General features: G+C 43.1%; 1 protein-coding gene across 1 annotated transcript in view; it reads right to left on the bottom strand.

The window, feature by feature from the left end:
* LOC122655143 (protein HAPLESS 2) overlaps positions 1-26,167 on the bottom strand; it is a 68,017-nt gene that overhangs the window by 24,309 nt on the left and 17,541 nt on the right. The window contains exon 7 of the mRNA XM_043849372.1: positions 10,247-10,325. Within this exon, the coding sequence (XP_043705307.1) occupies positions 10,247-10,325 (79 nt within the window). The remainder of the gene's footprint in view (positions 1-10,246; positions 10,326-26,167) is intronic.

Below are 26,167 nucleotides of genomic sequence, written 5' to 3'. Positions count from 1 at the left end.
TGTTCTACTTGAATTATGTGTTTTATTACTAAAACTTTTGTGGAATAGGTCATATTGGTATATATAGATATACAGCGTACACTACAAACCTAGGGTCCTATGTCAAACTACCATTTTGGGTGTGATTATTAAAAAACTAAGGGTTCCACCATGTTTATAGGCCCTAAAATAGACTATCCTGCAAGTTTTATGACCTAATTAGGTCATATGGCCACTGAAACCAAGGGCCGAGATTTGGCATAAAAAAAACACCAACTCGGCCGAGATCTCGCTGATTTACCAAGACAACTAGGTTTTTTTGCTGACCAAAACCAGTCGAGATACCGAGACCTCGAATCTTGACCGCATTTAATGCTCTGGTCGCCCACATAAATGGCCATGTATGAAAACTTTTGCCTTTTTTTTTTAATTTAATTTCCCTTTCCTTCACTTCCAACCAAACAGAGGCAAGAAACAAAAATTTAAAGAAAAGAAACACTGGTAAGGGAAAAAAAAACGTGTGAAAAAACTAATTTTCTTTATCTGCAGAATCACAATTAACAAAATTGTATTTCTATTTCAACAACAACAACAACATCCAAGCCTTATCCCAACTTAATGGGGTCGGCTACATGGATCCAATAAGAGACAAATGATTAAAACCAACAAAGTAAAAAAGGGGGGGGGGGGAACAACATGGATACAACTACAAGGGTGTTGATAGATAAAATTAAAGAAGTAAAAAGGGCGGGGGGGGGGGGGGCAATACCACATTGACACAAATTCTAGGGCATCGACCCTTCTTAGCTACGTACCGCTTCTTAACTGCCCAACATTTTGCTCTAGGTCCCGAAGAGGTGTGAATACAAAACAGCATCACAACAACAAAGACCAGCTAAATGGGGTCAACCGTTCGGATCTTTGATCTCCAATCAGCTCTATTTGAGGTCATACTAGGAGTAAGGCCTAAGCTCAGCATGTCTTTCTTCACACTTCTCCTAAGGTTATCTTAGGCTTGCCCCTGGTTCTTTTGGTTCCCTCAATCGGTATCATGTCGCTCTTACGGACTGGGGCCTCTGAGGGCCTCCGTTGAATATGGCCATACCACCTCAATCGACTCTCTCTAAGTTTCTCATGTATCGGACCTACTCCCAACCCAGCTCTAATATGATCATTTCTTACTTTATCCTTCCTAGTTTTACCGCTCATTCATCTCAACATCCTCATCTTTGCAACTCCAAGTTTATTTATATGGCACTTATTTACAGCCCAGCATTCCGACCTGTACATCATGGCTGATCTAATGACAGTGCTATAAAATTTTCCTTTAAGCTTTAAAGGGATACGTCGATCACACAGAACTCCGGTTGCGCCTCTCCATTTCATCCACCCTATTTTAATCATTTGAGAACATCGTCATCTACGTCACCTTTCTTGTTCATGATTGATCCCAGATATCTAAAGTGATCACTTTGCAGGATCTCCTTCTCTTCAATATTCACCACTTCATTATCCGACTCAGAGTTGCTAAAGTTACACATCATGTATTAGGTCTTAGTTTTACTTATCTTCAGACCTTTTGATTCCAAGGTTGATCTCCATAGTTCCACTTTGGTGTTAATCCCTGCTTTTGTCTCATCTACCAAAACAATATCATCTGCAAAGATCATACACCATGGGACCTCCCCTTGTATGCTTCTAGTTAAGTTATCCATGATAAGTGCAACAAATAAGGGCTTAAGGCTGATCCTTGGTGTAGCCCAATTGAGATTGGGAATTCACTACCTTGGCCCCCTGCTGTTCTAACGCTAGTCACCACATCAGCATACATATCTTTAATTATGTCTATGTAAGTACATGACACCCTTCTCTTTTCTAAAATATTCCAGATTAGCTCTCTAGGAATTCTATCATAGGCTTTTTCCAGATCTATAAAGACCATATGAAGATCTTTCTTGCCCTCTATATATCTTTCCATGAGTCTCCTTAATAAGAAAATTGCCTCCATTGATGATCTTCCTGGCATAAATCCGAATTGGTTTTCCAATATAGTAGTCTCCTTTCTCAAGTGAGCTTCAATAACCCTCTCCAATAACTTCATCATATGGCTCATTAACTTTATGCCCCTATAGTTATTACAATTCTGAATATCTCCTTTGTTTTTGTAAACTAGGACCACAAAGCTTCTCCTTCATTCATCTGGCATTCTCCTAGTGGTCATAATCTTGTTAAACAACTTGGTTAACCAGGATACACCACAAAGTCCTACGTTCTTCTACACCTCAATTGGGATCTCGTCTGGACCTAGAGCTTTGCCTACTTTCATCCTTCTTATTGCTTCTTTTACATCATGCATCCTAATTTTGCGCACATATCTACGCGAAGAGGAATCCCTATGAATGACGCTTACCGCGTCCCTATCACTCATGGGGTCTTTATTGAGGAGTCTGTGGAAGTACACTTTCCATCTATCTTCAATGTCCTCATCCTTAATAAGAACTCTACCATCCTCGCTTTTAATACATCGAACATGGTCTAAATCTCTTGACATCCGCTCTCTCACTTTTGCTATTTTAAAAATAGCTTTTCCCCATCCTTTGAATTTAGATTATTGTAGAGGTCATCATATTTCTTCGCTCTTGATTTCCTTACGATCTTCTTGGCTTCGTTTTTGGCCAACTTGTATCTTGTTAAATCCTCTTCCTCTTTAGACCTTTGCCAAGACTTAAAACAAGCTTTGGTCTTAATGGCTGCTTGGACTTCATCATCCCACCCCCAACACCTCTTTAGCAACCTTCTTTATACAACCCGCCTTCTCGTCCCACATCGTGTTGGGGTCACCATCAAGATCCCATTTTCCTTGTTTGATCACTTAATCCAAAAATTGAATCAAGAGCTCTCCTTTTAATTTCCACCACTTAATCTTAGGATAAGAATGTTAGAGTTATGTATGTAAGGGTAGTTCTGTCATTGTCATATTATAAGACATGACTTAGTTGTTATTTACTCTTTCTTTTATTTATTCTTTCCTCCCTAGGGAGGCTTATGTAATTTCCAGAAGTTTATTAATGAAATTGTTATGTGTGTTGAGAATCACTCAACACATATAACCGATTATTAACTGATTATTCTCCCAACTCTTCTTCTTCTTCTTCTTCTTCTTCCTCTCTTCTCTTCTCCCCTTCTTCTCCATATTGTTTGCTGTAAATCTCTTCTCTCTCACTAGAATCGATCCATCTTCAAGTTCTAACTTGGTATCAAAGCCAGCACATCTGGTTTGAGAGTCGATTGAACTAGTTTGCTGTCCTCACCTCTCTTTGGAACCCTAGAAAGGTAGAGGATTCCATTAGAGGCTGTACTATGTGAGATACTACACATATTACATTCTTTGGAGTTGTATCCTTCAAACCAAATCCATATGGAGTGATGTTAGGATCTGCTGAAGTGGATTGAAGCTTGAGATGATGCATACATAGCTACCGCCAGCTTGGGGAGTGTCCTGTTCGATTCTCCCTCATCCTTCCATCAATTTAAATGAGACCTAGTGCATTTGAATCGCCTAGAAGTCCTCTATCAGACCCCTAACCTCTCGGTTATTGAGAGGAGTGCTGCTTGGCTGAAAGCTGCTGTGAAGACATTGAAGCTACCGCAGTTTTTTCCGCCAGCCATGGGTTGTTTGCACTTCGATTCTGTCTTTGGCAGACTGGTTTGCCTTGAAACCAGGTTTGTTTGAGTCGCATGTGAGTGCTTATTGAAGCTCTTAAGGCCTGGTCCTTGAAAGGGGAAGATTGGAGAGTTGTGCTCCTTTTTTTGCTGCTGTACAGGTATCGGCAGCTCTGTTTCTGCTTCTAATTTGATCCTTTTTTTGAAGATTGATGCATTGGATGGTTGTTTGTTGCTGAGAATGGAATGTTTGCACCTTGTTACACTTGTTGGGTGTTATGAACTGAAGTTCCTTGGGTGTTTGAAGGCTTTGGTTTGAGTTATGCTTTTTTTTTGCTCTCTGTATGCCTGCTGTTTTTCAGGCTTTGCCCCAGCCTAGTTGCTTTGGTTGTTTTAGAACCATTTGTGTGCTGGTTTACCTCCTTTGTTTGGGTTGAGTGTACTCCCCAGTTGAGCAGCATACTAGTTTAACTGTTGAAGTACCTGCATATGATGTCTACTATGTCTGGGGCTGATTCTGAGGTCAGTGGACCCATTTCAGCTAGTGGTCTCCCCACTATGGCTTCTTTTGACAATCCCAACACCCAAATATCTGTTGTGAAATTGGACACTACCAACTACTTAGATTGGTCCCGTTCTATGAAGTTGTCCCTATGCAGTAGGGGAAAGTTGGGATAAATTACTAGGTCTATCAAGGCTCCTGCTACAACTGATCCAGGCTATATCAAGTGGGAGACTGAGAACTCCACTGTTATGACTTGGTTGATATTCTCCATGAAACCTGAGATAGGTAGGAGGTTTATGAGTAAGGAGATTACGAAAGATATTTGGGACAGTGCCTCCAAGGTTTATGATAGAGTTGGTGATACAACTAAAGTATATCAAATCCTTAAAAAAATCATCCATATGAAACATGGTGATAGGAGCATATCTGATTACTACAACACTGTTATCACCTTGTGGGAGGAGTATGATCACTATAACAATCTCCACCTGTCCAATTCTGAGGATGAGGCAATGGTCTACAGGAGCCGTGAAAAGGGGGTCCTTATTTTGCTGGGTGGTCTTAACCCAGAATATGAGCCTCTTCGCTTGCAAATCTTAGGGAGATCTCTCTTTCCATCTCTGGATGACGTGTGCAGCTACTTGCAAAGTGAGGAAACCAGGAGAACAACTATGGATATTACACCATCCATAGAGAGATCTGTTCTTGTTTCTAGTTCCCACAGAGATTGGAAAAGGGGGAAAGGCCAAGGGCCAACTCGTGGAGATCACCGTGAAAGATTTAAATGTGATCACTGTGGAAAACTTGGACACACAAAGGACAGGTGTTGGGATCTTCATGGGCAGCCCCCTGGTATGTGTAGTGGTTCATCTAGTGCCCGTGGAGGCAAGCGAGGGGGAGCTAGGGCTCACTCTGTGACATTTGAGCCAGAGCCATCTCCAGTCGGTTCCTGATTCCCTTTCACACGATGATATTGCAGCCCTCCGTCTGCTGATGTCTCACCTTGGAGGGTCAACTATTGGTTCTACCTCTGGAGGGTCTACTACTTCTGCCTCAGCTCTGCAAGTCTCGTCTTCTCCTCCTACTGCACCCACCTGGATTATTGACTCTGGAGCCTCTGATTACATAACTGGTATGTCACGGTATTATGATTCCTACTCCATTTGCTCTGGCCGGGATAAGGTAAGGGTTGCTGATGGTTCCCTTTCTTTTGTCTCTGGTAAGGGTAATGTGCGAGTTACTCCCTCTATTTCCCTTGAATCTGTCCTTCATGTTCCTGATTTTGCTACTAACCTATTATCAGTGAGTCACCTAACCAAATCCTTAAATTGTTGTGTTACTTTCTTTTCTTCCTATTGTGTTTTTCAGGATTTGGAGACAAAGAGGGTTATTGGCAGTGGGACTGAAAAAGGAGGACTCTACCTTATTGAACCACGGTTACCTGCTCAATCTACTGCTGCAGCTTATGTTTGTGGTCAGAGTGATCGTAGTACTTTGGAGTTTGTAATGCTTTGGCATCAACGTTTGGGTCATCCCCCTTTTGTTGTTATGAGGAGACAGTTACCCCACTTGTTTACTTCTTTTCCTTCCTCTTGTGTTTTTCAGTGTGAATCTTGTATTTTTGCTAAACATTGTCGCACATCTTATCCTTATTATGGTAATAGATCTACTGCACCTTTTTCTCTTGTTCATACTGATGTTTGGGGGCCTTCTCCTACTACTTCTTTATTTGGATTTCGTTACTTTGTTTCATTTGTGGATGACTATTCTAGGTCTACTGAGACTGTTTTGTTGAAACAAAAGAGTAATGCTTGTGATGCTTTTAAGGATTTCTATCAACTTATCGGTACTCAATTTGGTATTCGAATCCAAATTGTTAGGTCTGATAAGGGGGGTGACTACATGTATGGGGGACTCTAACAGTTCTATACTGATAATGGCATCATCCATCAACTGGCTTGTGTTGACAACCCCCAGCAAAATGAGGTGGCTGAGCGAAAAAACCGCCATTTGTTGGAAATCACCAGGGGTCTTCTCTTTGGTATGTATGTGCCTAAGACTTTCTATTTTGATGCACTTCTTACCGCTGCCTTTCTTATTAACTGGATGCCAACTCCACTTCTTGGCTCCAAATCCCCCTGGCTCTTCTTTCTCCTCAATCCTCAGTTTTCTCCTTGCCTCCAAAAGTCTTTGGTTGTGTTTGTTATGTTCATGTCAACAAATCAGCCCGCACCAAGCTTGATCCCAAAGCTCTCAAGTGCATCTTCTTGGGCTACTCTGATTCAACCAAAGGGTATAAGTATTACCATCCTCCTTCCTGAAGGCGACTTCTCTCCAAAGATGTCACCTTCTTTGAGTCTATCCCTTACTTTTCTTCCCCTCAACATCTTGTTCAGGGGGTGAGTACTAGAAGTGAACAGGATGCTGATGTCATTCCTTTTCTATCTCCCTTGCCTACCTCCACTTCCCCATTCCTATTTGATATTGGAAAATACAAAGATGTGGATGTTGTTAATGCTGATGGTGTTATTGATATTGATGCTAGTAGTGGTGGTGATGCTAGCAAAAAAAAAGAATACATAGGAATAAGATTCAAAGATGTTGTATTCATAAGAGGTGAATGCTTGTTGAAGGGAAAAGGAAAGCAACCCTGGTATGCGTAGAAGGGAAAGCAACCCTGCCAAAACCCCTCTTTGGATCCACATCCTCAGTCTCATCCTCCTCAATCAAATAATTCTTCTCCTTCTGAATTAGATCTTCCAATTGCTATGAGAAAGGGGAAGAGAGCATGTACTAACCCATAGCCCAGTTTGTTTCCTATGACTCTATTTCTCCTACAGATATTGCCTTTTCCACTGCCCTTGAGTCTTCTTCCATTCTCAAAAATGCCACAGAGGCCTTATCCGATCCAAAATGGATGCAAGTAATGTCTGAGGAAATGTTGGCTCTGGAGAAGAACAATACTTGGACACTAGTTGATCTTCCCAGGGGGAGAACTCCAGTTGGATGCAGATGGGTTTATACAATCAAGTATAAATCCGATGGTACAGTGGAAAGATACAAAGCTAGGTTGGTTGCAAAAGGGAATAGTCAGGTGTATGGCATTGACTACCAAGAGACTTTTGCCCCTATAGCCAAGCATAACTCAATCAGGGTTCTTCTTTCAGTGGTTGCCAATAAAGATTGGCCAATGTACCAATTAGATGTGCAGAATGCATTTCTTCATGGAGATTTAGCAGAAGAAGTGTACATGCAGCCTCCACCTGGTTTTAAGTGTCCCTCAGCTGAAGGGAAAGTGTGTCTCTTGAAGAAAGCTCTCTATGGCCTCAAGCAGTCTCCTAAGGCCTGGTTTGAGAGATTTAGACAAGCCATCCTGAAGAATGTGTATTATTAGAGTCAAGCTGACCACACCTTGTTTATCAAGAGAGATAATGGTACAGTTACAGCTCTCATTGTCTATGTTGATGACATCGTGGTAACTGGGAATGATGTTGCGGAGATAAACAGCTTGAAGTCTTATCTGGCTAAACAGTTTGAGATCAAAGACCTTGGACTCTTGAAATACTTCTTGGGTATTGAAGTATCTAGATCAAGGAAAGGAATCAACATCTGCCAAAGGAAATTTGTCTTGGATCTTTTGAAAGAGACAAGCATGATAAGGTGCAAACCAGCAACTTCCCTCATTGATCCGAATCATAAGCTTGGTGATGAATGTGGTTCTTCGCTTATAGATGCAAGCAAGTACCAAAGATTAGTCGGGAAACTAATTTATCTCTCCTTGACTCGACCAGACATCTCTTATGCAGTTGGAGTGGTGAGTCAGTTTATGCATGCTCCCAGGAGTGGACATCTAGATGCGGTGTATCGCATCATTAGATACTTGAAACCTTGTCCAAGAAAAGGCCTTCTATTTGCCAGGCATGACCATTTGTAGATTGAAGGCTACACAGATGTTGATTGGGCTGGTTCAGTCTCTGACAGGAGATCTACTTCTGGGTATTGTACCTTTGTGGGTGGTAATCTAATTACCTGGAGGAGCAAGAAACAACTAGTTGTAGCTAGATCCAGTGCAGAGGCTGAGTTTAGGGCCATGGCTCATGGAGTATGTGAGCTTATATGGCTAAAAAGACTTCTTCAAGACTTGAGTTTTGAAACTGAAGGGCCAATGGGACTTTATTATGACAATAAAGCTGCTATAAGCATTGCCCATAATCTGGTTCAGCATGATCGAACCAGACATATTGAGGTTGATCGACACTTCATCAAAGAGAAGCTGGATTCTGGGTGCATTTGTACTCCCTTTGTGAAGACAGGTGATCAAGTAGCAGATATCTTCACCAAGGGTCTCAGTCCTAGTCTATTTAGTACCTTATTGTGCAAGCTGAGAATGTATGATATCTATTCTCCAGCTTGAGGGGGAGTGTTAGAGTTATGTATGTAAGGGTAGTTCTGTCATTGTTATATTATAAGACATGACTTAGTTGTTATTTATTCTTTCTTTTATTTCTTCTTTCCTCCCTAGGGAGGCTTATGTAATTTCTAGAAGTTTATTAATGAAGTTATTATGTGTGTTGAGAATCACTCAACACATATAACCGATTATTCTCCCAACTCTTCTTCTTCTTCTTCCTCTCTTCTCTTCTCCCCTTCTTCTCCATATTGTTTGCTGTAAATCTCTTATCTCTCACTAGAATCGATCCATCTTCAAGTTCTAACTAAGAAGGCTTACATATCCTATGCTTCTATGAAGTAAGGCACAAGTCCAGGACCACCAGTCTGTCGGTTTTTCTGGTTAAGAGGAAATCTATTTGGCTAGCATGATGCCCGCGTTTGTCTGTAACAAGCTATTCTTCTCTCTTTTTGAAAAAAGTATTCATGATGGAAAGATCATAAGCTACTGCGAAGTCTAGAACTGAAACACCCTCTTCATTCCTTTCCCCAAACCCGTAGCCTCCATGAACACCTTCATATCCTCTACGATCTTTCCCAACATGCCCATTTAGATCACCTCCTAAAATAATCTTTTCTCCCAGTCCAAAGCCTTGCACTAATCCAATTGTATTTCTATTTCAAGCCAGCCATAAAATAAATCTTGGTATTCCCAGTACAAGTTAGATCAAATGAGAAGGCTATTAGAGGCATTTGGAGAAGGGACCTTTCTTACTGATGGTATGGGAAGCTATCTTTGGGAATAACGGTGGTCTAGATTTATTTATAGTTAAGTGAAAAATAGCAAGTTATGGCGTTCAACTCTCCCCCCCACCCTATTTTTCTTCCTTGGCTGTCTTCAAATTGTTCGGCAATATGGTTTGAGAAATGGCACAGGAACATTTCCATTCATATTATATTTCTTATTTAGCTTCCAAGATTTAAAAATATATATATATATTTGATTGAACAGAAATGACTGTTACATGCCAATGCCCTCTGGTTCTTTTCTGATGTCTCATTGAGGCTCCATTGAACAGAAAACAAGGGGAAGAAGGCTGATCTGGTTCTGTTCTTCGTGAGTTGATCTCATTACTTGAATCTCACCTTCTCATTATGATCTGTAAGTCTCAATTCAAGTCTTTAAATGATGGTCTCCTCCCTGGAACCCTTTATCATACTAGGGTCCCAAAGTAAGAGAGTAGACCAAGATTTGTTTCGGAGCTCAACTCTCATACTTCCTCGTTCTGATACCAAGATCGTATTTGTAGTGTGGTGCTAGAAGTCAATAGAGAGGAGATAAAGGAGGAGAGAGAGAGAGAGAGAGAGAGAGATGAAGAAGAAGAAGAGTTAGGCAGGAAAGCTTAGAGGACATTGTTGATGCCTCTTCCTCATATTCACTCACATTAGGTAAAAAGTAAAAGATTACATATATGCACTTTTCTAACACCCAGTACACAAATATGTTTATTTTACATTCTATTTCCCATTCTACCCTTACAATATGTACTTTTACCAGTTTTTGAGTTACAATGTGAATATTGAAACATATGAAGTACATGATATAATAGGAAATCGCATGTATATCAAAATTAATAGCAATAAATAAGTATAATAAAATGGTAGAAGAATCAGAGGCAGCTATGTCAGTAAGAATTATCAGACTCATACTGATATTTTAGATCCGATTTTCACTTCGATTCGAATATTAAACCCTAGAGAACGCTTTCCAATACCAAAAACATGGAACCTGTCAAGGAGAGGGAAACAAATGTCAGCAATCAGTCAGTAGTACTTGCCAGGTATAGAAAAGATAGAAGAAAATGCATCATAAAGAAGGTTTCTACTAAACTGGTGTACCATCCATAGAATCTTTGTGGCAATGCAAATAGAACGTCCTTCAACTTACACACTTTTCATTCTGCTATAGGGAATAAGAACCTAACAGGCGCCCTCACATAAACCTCTTCCTCGAACTCACCAAGAAAGAAAAGAAAAGAGGACACAAGAAGAATTCATAAGTCAACTCAGAGTAATGTCCCTGACGCTGAACTCCATTAATCTTTGGTACCTTGGCAACAAACCTAGCACTTTACCTTTCTACAGGTAGCATCCACCTAGCCTTCCCATTAACCATTGATCGTTGTGATTAATTTGCACATAGTTTGTGCACTTCTGTGTATCAACACATTCTGAAACCATTCTAACTAGTCTAGTCAGAAAAGCATATTAGAGAACAACTTTATGTTTTCAAAGTTCAATTTCAAGACCAACCTCCAATCTAGTAAACAACTGTTCCCATTTTCCATCTGAAATTTAGCCCTTCCATCCTTAAATATTGTTCGATTCTCAGCTTCTACCTTATTACTCCAAATGGCTTCCAAAGCATACAGTACATTACAGAGACTAATCATCCTTTCTTATAGCAATAATGACAACATTTTTTGAGAATGAACAACATGTCAGCCAATCCCAAATTCAAGAGAATTCATTATTGATAAAATAATTCAAATTATTTCTCACCTTCTCATTTTACTATTTTTCATCAAAAACCACTAGCTACTCTGTTCCAAGGAAAAAGAAATTTTCTATCATGGAAAGTACCAACGTGGTACTGAGCTTGCTGGCTCACCTCTTCTCCTCATGATTTTCTTAGCTCATGGAAACATGAGGAAAGCACAACCATTGCATGCATTGGATTATACAATTTTGTTCAAAACTCCCTGTTGTAATATGGGTTCAGGGGTAATATTGTCCTTGTACCTATAGTGTCTAGGTTCATTATGCACATGTTAAATGTGTTAGTTGAGTGTTGAGCAAGTCATTCCATATTTGTAATATTCTAAGATTATAAATAAAGGCATGGCTACTGTCACAGAGACAAGCCAATATTCACAGAATTCTACATGGCATCAGAGCCAAAAATATTCCGGGAATGTGGGAATTAATTTTTTTTTTCAATTCTTTCTCCTTCTCTCTTCTCCAACGTGATTCTGCCCTAAGGAACTAGCACCGCCAGCCCCTCCACCACCTACCGCTAGTTCCGCCAGCCACCGCCAGCCACTCCACCACCTAGCGCCACCTCCGCCAGCCCATCCAGGCCCTCTACCTCTACCGCAAACCCCCGACAGGCCCACCACACCCTTCCGCCACTACCGCCAGGCCTCGCCGGCCTCTCCTTCCCTTTCCGCTACCTCCACCAACCCTATAGGCCTCTCGCCTACTTTTTCTCTCGCGCGAGAGGTTTCTCCCTTGCTGCCCCTCTTATACATCCCCTTGGTGGTGAGTTGACTCCCACCGAGGGTTTTTTTCCCTTTCCTACATATGTTCTAAGTTTCTGATTTTTTTTTGGGAGGTTTATTTCACCGTTTTTTTTTACCAGTCACCATGCCTGACATTTCCGAGACCTCTTCTGCTTCCTCTGGTTCTGATGGTTCATCGCAACATGACTTTCTTCCGTTCCCGGTGAATCCTATCAAGTTGAATGGCAGCAATTATCTTTTATGGTCTCGCTCTTGCTTGTTTGTGATTGGTTCTCGTGGTCTCTCTGGCTACATCACAGACACTCAGATTAGGCCTACGGCTGGTACTACACTTGATCGATGGGCAAATTTCAATGTTCTGGTTATGTCCTATCTGGTAAATTCCATGGAACAAGACATTGCCGGGTGTTATCTCCTCTTTGATTCAGCTGCGAAAATTTGGAAGACAGCCCAGGACACCTATTCTCAGGTTGGGAATGCTGCCCAATGTTATGAGCTCCATCAGAAGATCCATTCTACCAAGCAGATGGAGTTATCTATTTCTCAGTATTACAATACAATGTGTACCTTGTGGCAGCAGTTGGATTTTTTGGGCACATTTCGTGCTACCATTGATGTTGATGCTATGGCCTTCCGGAAATGGGAGGATGGTTTAAGTGTTTTTTGATTTTTTGGCCAGACTCAATATTGAGTTTGATCACATCCAGTCGAATATTTTGAATAGGGATCCACTTCCCACTCTGGAGCAGGCGTATGCCATCCTTTCGGCTGAAGACAGTCGGCGTACAGCCATGGTTCATCCTGTGACTCAGGAACGATCAGCCCTTGTTTCTGGTCCCTAGCCTTCCCGTGGAAATTCCTATCGTCCTGCTACTACTGATCGGCCAGCTGGTGATCGCCCCCCGATTAAAGGCGATCATTGTGGGAAGGAATGGCACACCAAGGACCGATGTTGGAAGCTTCATGGCCGCCCTGCAGATACTCGGGGGCGTGGGAAGGGTGGTTCCAATAGGCCCAATAATACCCATGCTCATCAGGCTGCAACTGAAGACCAGCCTGATCAGTCTCTTTCCTCAGTAATGGCTGAATTACACAATCGACGGGATATGGTGAATCACTTGGACACATCTTCTTCGGCATCTGTATCTCCTTCCATAGCTGCCTCGGCTCTATCTCTGCCTACCCCTTCCAATCCATCTTCTTCCACAGGTATATCATTTGGTGGGAATTGCACCTCGGTCATGCCTAATTCTTAGGTTATTGACTCAGGGGCAACTGACATATGATAGGTTCTTCGTCTATTTTTTTCATATATTTTCCTCTGTCTGGTCATTCTAAGGTTCATGTTGCTGATGGGTCTCTGTCTCCTATCTCGGGAAAGGGATCTGTTCAGTGCACTTCCTCTCTGACTCTTTCTTTTGTGTTACATGTTCCTAAGTTTACTACTAATTTGCTTTCTATTAGTAGCATAACTAAGGATTTAAACTGCAAAGTCATTTTTTTCGCAACTCATTGTTTATTTCAGGAATTGGGAACGAACGATATGATTGCATGTGGTAAGGTGGTTGGTGGTCTGTACGTGCTTGATGATTCTCGGACAACTTTGACATCTCAGCTGGCATCTTCTACTTTTGATTCTATACTATTTGAGTTGAATAATTAGCATCGTCGTTTGGGCCATCCCCCATTTAGAGTTTTATCTGATTTATTTCCTAGTCTAGTGAAGCAATGTAATAAACACAATTTTTCTTGTGATGCTTGCATTTTGGCCAAGCAAACTAGAAGTACTTTTCCAATTTCAGATAATCGAAGCTTGATTCCTTTTGGTTTAATCCATTCTGATGTATGGGGGGGCCTGCACGATGTGTTTCTACTTCTGGTTTTAGATGGTTTGTCACCTTCATTGATTCTTTTAGCCGAACAACTTGGGTTTATTTGATGCATAGCAAGAGTGATGTGTTCAATTGTTTCTTTTTGTTCCATAAAATGGTCCAAACCCAGTTCGATGCCAAGGTGAAGATTCTTCGATCAGATAATGGTAAAGAGTATATGGATGGTGCCTTTCGCTCATATTTGGACAGCCACGGGATCATACACCAGACTTCTTGTGTTGACACTCCTACTCAAAATGGGGTGGCTGAACGCAAGAATAGACATCTATTGGAGGTTGCTCGTTCTCTTATGTTTTCTATGGTTGTGCCTCCTCGTTTTTGGGGGTGATGCTGTACTCACTGCCACTTATCTCATCAATAGGCTTCCCTCTCGGGTCTTACATGGCAGTTGTCCCTTAGATCTGTTGGTTGGGAAATCCACTTTTACTGTGCCGCCAAAAGTATTTGGCTATGTCGTGTTTGCACGAAATCACCATGTACAAGACAAGTTTGATCCCAAAGGGTTACGGTGTATTTTTCTTGGTTACTCAGCCACCCAGAAGGGATATAAGTGCTATCATCCTCCTACAAGAAAGGTGTTTGTCACCATGGATGTAGTTTTCCAGGAGTCTGAGGCTTACTTTCCACAACCAGTACCTCTTCAGGGGGAGATTCTAAGTGGTGAAGAGGTCCCGCTGATTGCTCCTCTAGATGTTGAAATACCTACTATAGAGGATGTTTCGGTTGAACTAGAAGATGGAGTTACAAGTCAAGAACAAGAAGTGGGACAGACTAAGCAACATGTACAGGGGGAGAAATATGAGAAACAAACGTACTCTCGGGGAACTAATTTTCCTTTGGATAGCCCTCGGTACAAAGAGAAAGAGACCACCACCACTGCACCACCTACACAATCGGCATCTGTTCCTACTCCAAGTCTTGCTCCTAGTTGTATTTCTGGTAAGCCTCCTCTTGATCCCAGTCTCGATTTACCCATTGCTATTAGAAAACCAAAAAGAAGTTGTACACAACACCCCATTTCTATCTTCGTGTCATACAACTCTCTAACTCCTGCTTTCCATGCTTTCGTATCTTCTTTATCCTCCTATTCCTAACAATTGGCAGGAAGCAATAGCCAAACAGAAATTGAAGGATGTAATGAATGAAGAGATGCTTGCCCTTGAGAAAAATCAGATCTGGGATTTGGTAAGTCCCCCTTTGGGAAAGAGGCCTGTTGGTTGTAAATGGGTCTTTGTTGTAAAGCACAAGGCTGATGGCTCAGTAGAAAGATACAAAGCAAGATTAGTAGCCAAAGGGTTTACTCAAACCCAAGGAATTGACTATCAAGAGACCTTTGCTCCGGTAGCAAAGATGAATACTGTGCGGGTCATTATTTCTTGCGCTGTGAATCAAGGATGGGAACTCCAACAACTCGATGTGAAGAATGTCTTCCTACATGGAGACTTGGAAGAGGATGTTTACATGGAGATACCACCTGGTTTTACCTCTTCAGAGACTCAGGGAAAGGTGTGTAAGTTGAAGAAGGCTCTGTATGGTCTGAAGCAGTCACCAAGGGCTTGGTTTGGCCGATTCCATAAGGCTATGGTTGCATATGGGTATAAGCAGAGCAATGCTGACCACACATTGTTTGTTAAAAGGGTGGGACAGCAAGTGACAATCTTAATTGTCTATGTTGATGACATGGTAATCACGGGCAGTGATGCACAGGAAATCCAGAAGCTAAAAACTTATTTGGGCATAGAATTTGAAGTCAAGGACTTAGGTAGATTAAAATATTTCTTAGGGATTGAGGTGGCCTATTTAGCTAAGGGCATATCTCTCTCCTAAAGAAAATATACCCTGGATCTATTGAATGAAACAGGGATGCTTGGATGTAAACCAGCGGATACCCCTCTGGAGCCCAACACACATTTGAAGAGTAAGGAAGGTGACCCGGTGGACAAGGGCAGCTATCAGAGGTTAGTTGGCCGATTAATATACCTCTCACATATCCGACCAGATATCACATTTGCTGTGTTATCACTTGTCAGTCAATATATGCATGATCCTCACTCTTCTCACTTGAAAGCAGCATAAAGGATACTCCAGTATCTCAAGTCCTCTCCTGGAAAAGGGGTACTGTATTCTCCAAATAATCATCTCTGGATAGAAGCTTACACTGATGCAGATTGGGCTGGCAGCCCTAATGATAGGAAGTCAACATCCGGGTATTGCACATTTATTGGAGGAAACCTAACTACTTGGAGAAGCAAAAAACAAGTTGTTATAGCTTGATCTAGTGCTGAAGCTGAATTTCGGGCTATGGCACAAGGTATTTGTGAACTCCTCTAGCTCAAGGGGGTTCTTTAAGATTTGGGGATGAATGCTGATCTTCCCATGAGGCTCTACTGCTACAGCAAGTCGACAATCAGCATTGCTCAGAACCCGGTTCAACATGATCGCACCAAACATGTTGAGATTGATCGGCACTTCATCAAAGAGATGTTGGAACAAGGGATAATTTGTATCCCGTTCATTCAGTCTAGTGAACAGTTGGCTGATATCCTTACCAAAGGAATCAGTACCAAGTTATTTTTTCCTATTGTTAGCAAGTTGGGCATGTTTGATATGTATGCACCAACTTGAGGGGGAGCGTTGTAATATGGGTTCAGGGGTAATATTGTCCTTGTACCTATAGTGTCTAGGTTCATTATGCACATGTTAAATGTGTTAGTTGAGTGTTGAGCAAGTCATTCCATATTTGTAATATTCTAAGATTATAAATAAAGGCATGGCCACTGTCATAGAGACAAGCCAGTATTCACGGAATTCTACACTCCCAAACCTGAGTTGAACACAACCAGTGGGAGGGTGCTCTGGATGTTATGAATACAAACAAGGCACTAGGTCACCAATTCATGATGTGAGAACATACACTTATGGAAATAAATACATGTATTGTTTGGCGGAAGAGTGGGTGGAAAACATTTTCTGTATTTTTTGTTAAACTAATTATACAAGAATATAAGTTAGTGATAAGAAGTTCATAGAGTGCAAGTCAACCCCCCCCCCAACCAAAAAAAAGTCCATGAAACAATAAGACCCAGAAATAAAAAAGGATGCAACTCTACTATACTACCCCAATTTCAAAAACCTAGTAACACAAATCCTATTAAAACCCCTATTTTTTTTAGGGAAAAAACAACATAAGTTCTGTCACCCTGAGTGATGTAGATCAAAGTATGAAGAAGAGAGGGGCCAAACTAGAATTCAGAAAAAAAAAAAAAAAAGTTATTATTCACGAGTTACTGTTTACATGAACAGTACCCGAGTTATTGTTCACATGGTACTGTTCACATGAACAGTGTCACAGCCGTACTGCCTTGTGTGGGAATGCTTCTAGAAGATCTTGTGGGGCCCAAGACCAGATTGCGTGGAGAAGAAATAATCCAACATATCATCTACTTACTATTTTTGCTTAGTTTTTAATTTCAGATTTAGAAAGTAGGCTTAGCTTTTATTTAGAAGTTTCTAAGCTAAGTTAGAGTTTTTATTTTAGTTGTTTTCCTTTTTGATTACTTAGCAAAGTCTAATTACTTGTAACTCAAGTCTCAGTCCTTCTAGAGACTTTCTATTTTCATTGTTTCTATTTTGGGCTCAATTCTTGAGTCTATATATTGTAATGGCCCATAGAGGCCTCCCCATGATTTAATGAATGAAGTTATGTTGCTGTTTTGCAATGCATTGTCCTGAGAGAGGCTGAGAAGGGTGAGATGCCCAGGTTGAGATAGCCGACCCCTCCTATCCCTATCCCATATCTTCCTTCCCTACCTGATCCCCCTTCTTCTCTCCGTTACAGTCTATTTCGTTACCCTGTTATCTGCAACAAACCAAGGCTGCTGAGAACAACTAGGTCTTCAAGCAGAGCTACTGATCACCTGCAGAAGTCACCCTCTGGAGATTTAAAGCTACTGCTGTCACAACCATTGACCAGAACACATTCTACCTGCTTGCGGCTCTGGTTTCCTTTTCAGAACCTGCTGCAACTTCAAGGTCCTAGAACTCATCAACCACTGAACCTATTGAGGTGATATTTGAAGCATCTTTGGAGTACATCAATCCCTTCAATCAACCCTGCTTGGCTTCCCCTGTTGTTGGCCAGATTGGTTTTCTCCATTGACCTTCTATTTTGAAGTTTAGTTTCTATTTTCGAGCCCTCTTCAGAACTCAGCAACCAGCCACCAGAATTGACCCCAATTTGGAGCAAATACTCACCAACCAAGGTTAGCCTTCGATAAGATTTAAAGGACATTCCCATTGATGGTTTATCTGTAACTAATTACAAAGCTTCTAATTTCAGCTTTTTCCTTATATTTCTGTAATCTGCATATATCTCTATATCTGAACACCAGAATAGACCCAAACTTGGAGGGCTATCCCATTTTATCAAGACCTAAACTCGATCTGAGTTGCAGGTCCATCAATTGGCTGGTTAATATTGTTTGTTATACCTACTATTTCTGGATTAGCAGCCTAATCTGCCATACAGTTAGGAATCGTGTGCTGCCCGGGATTTCATTTGGGATTAGTTTACTTGTAAATTGACCTTATATTACTGAGTAGTACCACCAGCTTCCAAACCCACGTAAAAGGCAAATGTCAGAGCATTCGTTACTTTCCAAGCACCCCCAATCTCCAATAGCCAAAGGGAGAATTCTCTACATAATTCAACTGCACTTTTCAAGAGTTCCATTTTTATAATCAATTGTAACGCCCCAAACCCAAACAAGGTTCAAAGCACTGCTCTCGTGAGTGCCGACCCAGAAGGTCACAAATAAACATGTAAAAGTTACATTTTAAGAATTAATTTATGCACTGATGGAAAATAGTTACATTTATGCATATATAAAAGTCTGGTTCACACATACCAAAGTGTTATTTACAATTCAAAAAGTCTAACTGTTCTTAACATCACAAAATATCTTTTGGGCCCTAACCTTGGGGTCTCAACTCACATACACTAAAGTTGTACAAGCCTCCTCATCTGAAAAATATCAGCATATATAGGGTGAGCTTACGCCCAGTAACGTACACATGATTCTATACACAAAAGCATTCAAGGATACAATAATGGATACAAAGACATAAATGACAAACCATAGAAATTCATTTTTTAATTAGTTAGCTCAGGTCTTGGCCATTTAGTGAACTACCGTAATACACAATCTGTTGAGGGTAGTAGTCGACCTTGCATCATTATTCTACTCATATTCCTAGGTACTACGGCCCTGGGGAGGATGATACGGTGAGCATTATAGACGAGCTCTACTCCCGTGTATCCAGGCACCAGAGCCCTGGGGGAGGAACCCTCATCTAATACATATCATACTATTTAGATAGGCTCTACTCGCATGCATCCAGACACCTAAGCCCTAGGGAAGGAACCCTCATCTTATAAGCATCATACTAATATAGACGGGCTCTACACCCATGTATCCAGGCACCAGAGTCCTGGGGGAAGAACCCTCATCTATAAACATAATACTAGACATGTCTACTCCCATGTGTCCAAGCACCGTAGCCTTGGGGGAGGACAAGCTCTAGTTCATTGTAGGCCACATCTACACCTTGTTCTAGGAGACCGGAGCTCTGGGGCGGACGTGGTCCTACTCATCATAAGGCCCTCATCCAATGCATAACCCCCTACTGGAAAGGGGACGGTAGCCACAGGGATGCTTTACAAAGTTACCATTAACCATACATACATACATACTTCTCTTTCATTTGCTTCCATCTCTTCATTACCCATTTCATTTCATAATCATTCATTACTTTCTCCTAGCATAACATGCGAAATCATTCTCATACATATTTCATTGCATGGCATATATCAGATTTCATATCATAAACCATACACATATCATCATTTCATATAAACATCTCATGTCATACTTCATACAACATCAAAATATTATCAAGTAAACACTTTAAACATTCCCATGGCATTCATTCATATAACAATATATAAATCAAACATCATTAAATAAACACATCACATCATACAATTCATACCCATACTTCCCTCACACAACATACATACACTGTATTATAGTACATAATCATGGATCCCTCACCGTTGACTCAACTTCTCTGTTTCTTCTTAATTTCCTTTCAATTCACTGCTCCAGCAGCACTAAGACTCATTAAATAATATAACAACACCATATAAATAATACCAAAGAGCAGTAGGGCATTCCCATCATAATACAAATATTAATAAAATATTCACAAAAGTATAAAAATATCCAATTCCATCTAAATATGAATAAAATAATCATGACATGCATGCGGGGTATTACATCAATCATCTTTTCCAGGAAGACAACACACAAGAACCCTCAAAGACGGAAAGAAAGTCTAACTACATCCCTCAAGAAAAAGAGCAGTCCATAAAAATAGGTGAGAACATGTTAGCTAGCCTCCTTATCTTGTGATTGAAATGACATGATCTACTGTGAGAAACTTATCAAAGGACAAACTTGCAAGAAGGTGGTCAGCTGGGCTTTCCATATAACCTTTGCCAACAAGGTAGCAACAGATCCAAAAGGCAAGTATAGAAAAACCTTGAAAATCTTCCTTTTTCATCAAATCTCCAAACCAATCATCCCTCATCTCCCCAAAGATATGCCCCATTATCCACCTTATCAAGAAGAATACTAGAGTGGGAATCTCCAAGTCAGTCAAATGTATCTTAGCTTTTGCACCCAAGTCAGCCACCCAACTTCTTCATCCTAATGTCTGCTGCTATATCATTTCAACAAATAACAGTTCCCCAAATTTGATTTACTTCCCAAGCAAACAATCACTGAAGGCTCAAATAAGCTTCAAATCTTTCACCATTGCCACCGTTTTCTTTCTCTACCGACGGGCAATCCCGAAATATAACTTCATTTCTGAAACAACCAATCAGCTGAAGGCGACAACGAAACTCCAATTTTCACTTCCTTTTACCTACAGCCTTTTTGTTTCTCCCTATATCTGCATACTATTCCCTGAGTAAAGCATGTTTCATCACTCAAAGACACGAAAGCCTAAATCTCCAAACTCCTAGGGAAGTAAAGCATGTTTCATCACTCAAAGACACGAAAGCCTAAAGCATGTTTCTCCCTCTTCCTGCCCCTCTGCTCCCCACTCTGACCCTTCCTCCCACGTACCTCCCAACTCCCCCCCATCCATCCCTGTTGTCGACCAACCTACCTCTGCTGCTAAACCTTGGACCTCTCTCTTCTCCGGCAGCACCTCTGCAACCCTTGCCGGACACCCTCTCCATTTTGTCCCACCTACCTCCCTTGACGATTCCAAAGTTGGGTTCTACCCCAAAGGATTACTCGAAGAAGAAATTTCTAAATGGTAGTGCTGCCTTGTGGGGCATTTCCTGGGTAGCCGTCCTCCTTACCATGTTGTCAAGTCCTCTCTTCTTAAACAATGGTGAGCTTCAGGCGCTGTCTTCATCTACTTGTTATCCAGTGGGATTTTCATCTTCAGATTCTCCGACGAATCTGATAAAGCTCGTGCGCTTGAAGGTGGCCCCTGGCAGATTGGAAAGAAGCAGATTTATCTCCGGCAATGGGACCATCGTTCCTCCCTCAACAGGATTGATCTCAAGTCTATTCCTGTTTGGATTAACTTACCAGGCCTTCCTTTCCATTACTGGTGCCCCTCTAGTCTTAGCATCGTCGGATCGACCATCGGCAACCCCCTCTTCTCCGACGAGCGCACCAAGAGCATGAACCGCCTCTCCTTTTCTCGCATTTACGTCGAACTAAGTGCTGAGGACCCTCCTCCTGATTTCGTCACCATCCAGGAAGAAGATGGCCACTCCTCTCAGCATGTTCTCTATGAAGGCCTGCCTCACCACTGCTCTGTCTGCAAGCTCTTTGGTCACACCTCAAAGAACTGCGTGCCAGGTCCTCTCACATCCAAGACTAACTCGACCTCCTCCCAGCTTGCTCCTATGACTCTGGTCGAGGTTAGGACCTTCGCTGAAGATCTCCTTCCTGCTTCGTCTACGGTTGTAGCTCCTGCTACGTCTACGGTTGTAATGCCTACTGTTGGTTCAGTCGATCCTGGGATCTCCCTGCTTGCCCCATCTTCTGCTGTCGCTGCACTTGGAGACAACTCGATCAACTCCATCTCTACTGCGGTTGTGGAACTACCAACGATGTCTTCCATGGCGTCGGAAGCAGATGGCTCCAAAATCCCCTCTCGTGGCCGGAAAAAACAAAGGAACCGCTGTCGGAGAAGTCTCCAAGAACCTGACGAGGTTTCCTCCCACGACGAGTTACCCGATGCTCACCTACCACGCTGCTCTCCTGATGCTGGCCACAACAGATTCGTTGCTCTCATGAGTCTCGATCCTGATGCCGATTGTGATGTCGCTCTCTCCAGCTCTCCAGGAGCCCTGGGAGATCCTCAACGAAGATCTGCAACTTACCTTTGCAAACCCCCCTACAAATCACCTTTCGCCCCTGCCTCGCTCCCCTTTCCCTTTTGCTAACAAAACCAAAAACCCTTCCACTGCTACAGTCCAAGGCCCCCCCACTTCTAGCTCTTACCTACCCCCAACGATGTCCCCTGTTCCCCAAAAAACCCCTCTGACCTTTCCACGTGGCCCTCCCCAACCAAACCCCTCTCCCCTTGTCCCATCTCACTTAAAACCGTCTTTTGTTAACCTGACCCAACTACCCATCTCCCCAACCCACTTATCTCCATTTTTCCCCTTTAAACCAAACCGGCTGAACCTAGTCGAATCAGCCCCAGCCCCCTCACCGGTTCTACTAGATCTATCTCGTCCTTGTGTCCTCCCTCTCCCACCTCTCCCCTGGTTTGCTTCCTCCCATGAAAGAATACCATCTCCGACCCTGTAGTGTTCCACCGAGGTCCAGAGTTAGTTCCTCCACTGGTTGGCTGCCCCCTCCTCCCCCCTCTCTCATGATCCCTTGGACTATTTGGAACGTCTGTGGGCTCAATGCTTCGGCCAAACAAGCTGAAATCCGTGTCCGCCTCAAGTCCTCCAAATCCCCCCTCTGCTGCCTCCTTGAAACCAAAGTGCTCAAGCACAATTCGTCTCGCATTGCCTACTCTCTTGCCCCCTCTTGGTCCTTCCTTTCCAACTATGACCACTCCCCCTATGGCCGAATATGGGTTCTATGGGATCCCACCAAATTTCATATCTCGGTCTCCTCCTCCTCCCCCTAATTTCTCCATCTCAGCATTTCAAATCACCTTCACAACCATCTCTTCTTCTTCACCATGGTTTGTGCCCTCAACCGCCACCCTGATAGGATTCCTCTCTAGGGTGACATCCGATCCATTTCTTCTTCTGTTGGTTCCTCTCCCTAGGGCATTGGAGGAGACTTCAATGTCGTCCTCTATAGGCATGAAAAATTGGGTGGTTCTCCACCAAGCAGTTGCAGCTTTTAACTCCTGTCTGGAGGACTCTGGGCTAAACGACCTCAGATGGTCGGGTGCTGATCTCTCCTAGCACAACAAGCTCTCTGGCACTGACAGAGTTGCCTGCAAGCTTGACAGAGTCCTCGTCAATGATACTTGGCTTTACTCCCTTCCTTCCTCTTATGCCTTCTCTGACCTTCCTGGTCTTTCTGACCATTCCCCCATATCTCTCTTTGTCCTTCCTTTCCTTTCTTTTGGCCCTAAACCCTTCAAGTTCTTTGACATGTAGTCCTCCCACCCTGGCTTTCTTCCCCCTGTCCAAGTGGCTTGGAACATCCCAGTCCACTCCTTCTCCTCCCCTCTCCTTGCCTTCTCTAAAAAACTCAAAAATGTCAAGGTGGCTTTCAAAGCCTGAAATTCCTCCACTTTTAGCAACATTTCTTCTCGTGTCTCCTCGTGTCGGGACACCCTCTCCTCCATCCAGCTTCGCCTTCAGTCTGACCCCCTCAACTCTTCCCTTGCTGAGGAGGAAATCCTTGCTGCTTCCGAGCTTGCCTCCTCTCTCTCCCAAGAAGAAAGCTTTCTTAAACAGAAATCCAGAATCAAATGGCTTGAGCTCGGTGACTCAAACACCGCCTTCTTCCACCACTCCCTAAAAGCCCACTCCAACTCCAACTCCATCCTCTCTCTTACCTCCTCTGATGGCTCGGTCCTCTCCTCTATTGATGCCATCAAAACTGAAGCTATGAACTACTTCACTGGTATCTTTTGCCCCCCCTCCTACACCCATTCCCCCCTTCCTGTTGACCTAATCAACAAATTCCTCCCCCCACCTCCTCAACTCCCTCAGCTGCATCCCCTCTGACTCTGATATCACCTTCGTTGTTCGCTCCCATAAGGCTAGCAAAGCTACAGGCCCCGATGGGTTCAGCATGGGATTTTTTTCCACTTGTTGGGACATCATCGGTGTCGAGTTTATCAGTGTCATTAAGAGCTTCTTCTTCAACCCTCAAAAGATCCAAAACATCAACCATACCTTCCTCTGTCTCATCCCCAAGTCCTCGGGAGCTTCGTCCATGTCCGACTTCAGATCCATCTCCCTTTGTAATCTTCTTTACAAATTCATTGCTAAAATTCATGCCAACCGGCTCAGCCTTGTCATTGACTCCCTTGTCAGCCCTAACCAATCCACCTTCATTACTGGGAGAAGCATCTTGGATAATATCATCCTTTGCCAGGAAATTGTCCGAGGTTTCGACCGCAAGTCCCACTCTCCGGCTGCTCTTTTAAAAATAGACATCCACAAGGCTTTTGACTCCATCCGTTGGGATTTCATCTCCCAAGTCCTCCTCAAGATGTCCTTCCCCCCAATTTTTGTCGACTGGATCCACTCCTGCATCTCCACCCCCTGTTTCTCTGTTCTTCTGAATGGCAGTCCTGTTGGTTTTTTCCCTTCCTCTGTTGGTATCCGCCAAGGTTGCCCCCTCTCTCCTTTTCTCTTTTGCCTGTCCCTTAAGGTTCTCTCTCGCAACATCCAGTCCAAAACTGACCTTCACCTCATCTCCCCCATCCCTAAATGTAAGCCTACCAACCTGACTCACCTTGCCTTCGCTGATGATCTTATGATCTTCTCCAAGGCTGACCCTCTCTCCATTGAGTCCATCATGTCCTCCCTCCACCTTTTTCAGGGCCTTTCGGGGCTCCGCATTAACCTGTTAAAGTCCCAAATCTTCTTCGCTGGAGTTCCTGACAACACCAAAGCCTCCCTCTCCTCCCTCACCGACTTTACAATTGGCACCCTTCCAGTACGCTACCTCGGCCTCCCCCTCATCCCTGCCAGACTTTCAGCCCACCACTGCTCCCCCATCTTAGATCTCCTTCGCAAGAGGTTGCAGCTTTGGAAAGCCAAGCTCTTATCCTATGTAGATCGCCTCGAGCTCATCAAATCGGTGCTCCAGTCTTGCTACATTTATTGGAGTGGTGTTTTTGGTCTTCCAAAGGCTACCGTCAAGGCGGTTGAATCTATTATGTGTGCTTTCCTTTGGAAAGGTGTGGACTCTGCTAGGTTCCTTCATCTAATGAGCTGGGCTTTCCTTTGTGTCCCCAAATCTGAAGGAGGCCTCGGGCTCGGGAGAATAAAAGATGTCAACATTGCTGGATCCATCAAGCTCATTTGGAAGATCCTCACCAACAGAACCACCATCTGGACTTCTTGGGTGTATGTTGCGCCCCTTCGTAGAGATTCTATTTGGTCTGTTAGCCCAGGGGCTGACTCCTCATGAGTTTGGCGCAGAATTCTCCAGGTGAGGCATTTAGCCAGGGATGCCATTTCGTACAGGATTGATGATGGTTCGACCACCTTACTTTGGCTAGACAAGTGGCACCCTTCTAGTGTCCTCTCTTCTATTGTGAGCCCCCAAGATATCTACTCCTCCGGATTGGACAGATCTGCCCATGTTGCTGCTATCATCTCCAGAGGCTCCTGGTCCCCTCCCCCCTCCCCTCCCCCCCTCGCTGACCTTTGGAGCTCCCTTCCTCCCATCCCCCCTGGGAATCGAGGTAGAGGCGACACCATCTTGTGGCTCCCCTCCCACTCGGGCAGATTCAACTCTCACTCCGCTTGGGACTTGGTTAGACATAGATGGACCCCTTGTCCTTGGCATAGAGTTGTTTGGTTTCGTGGCCACATACCTCGCCATAGCCTCACCGTTTGGCCGCCCTTGCAAGCTGTCTTCCTACCCAAGCCTTCCTTATTTATCGGCATATTCAGGTCCCATCCAGCTGCTGTCTCAGTTGGAATGGGGCTGAAGATGTCGGTCACCTATATTCTTCACTTGCCCCTTTGCTTCCACCATCTGGACCCGTATTCATTGTTGGCCCGGTCGGCGCACTCCTCTTCCTCTCAGCAGGGAATGGATTTGGATCGACATGGCATTCGGAGGGAAGTCGATTTGCGACTCGGTTGGCAAGATTGCCTTTTGTGCTACTATCTCCCACATTTGGAT

Source organism: Telopea speciosissima, chromosome 1 (assembly GCF_018873765.1).
Source record: "Telopea speciosissima isolate NSW1024214 ecotype Mountain lineage chromosome 1, Tspe_v1, whole genome shotgun sequence".
In the NCBI taxonomy this organism is placed as follows: Eukaryota; Viridiplantae; Streptophyta; class Magnoliopsida; order Proteales; family Proteaceae; genus Telopea; species Telopea speciosissima.
Note: the sequence above shows the minus strand (reverse complement) of the source record. Positions and strands in the feature narration are given on the sequence as shown.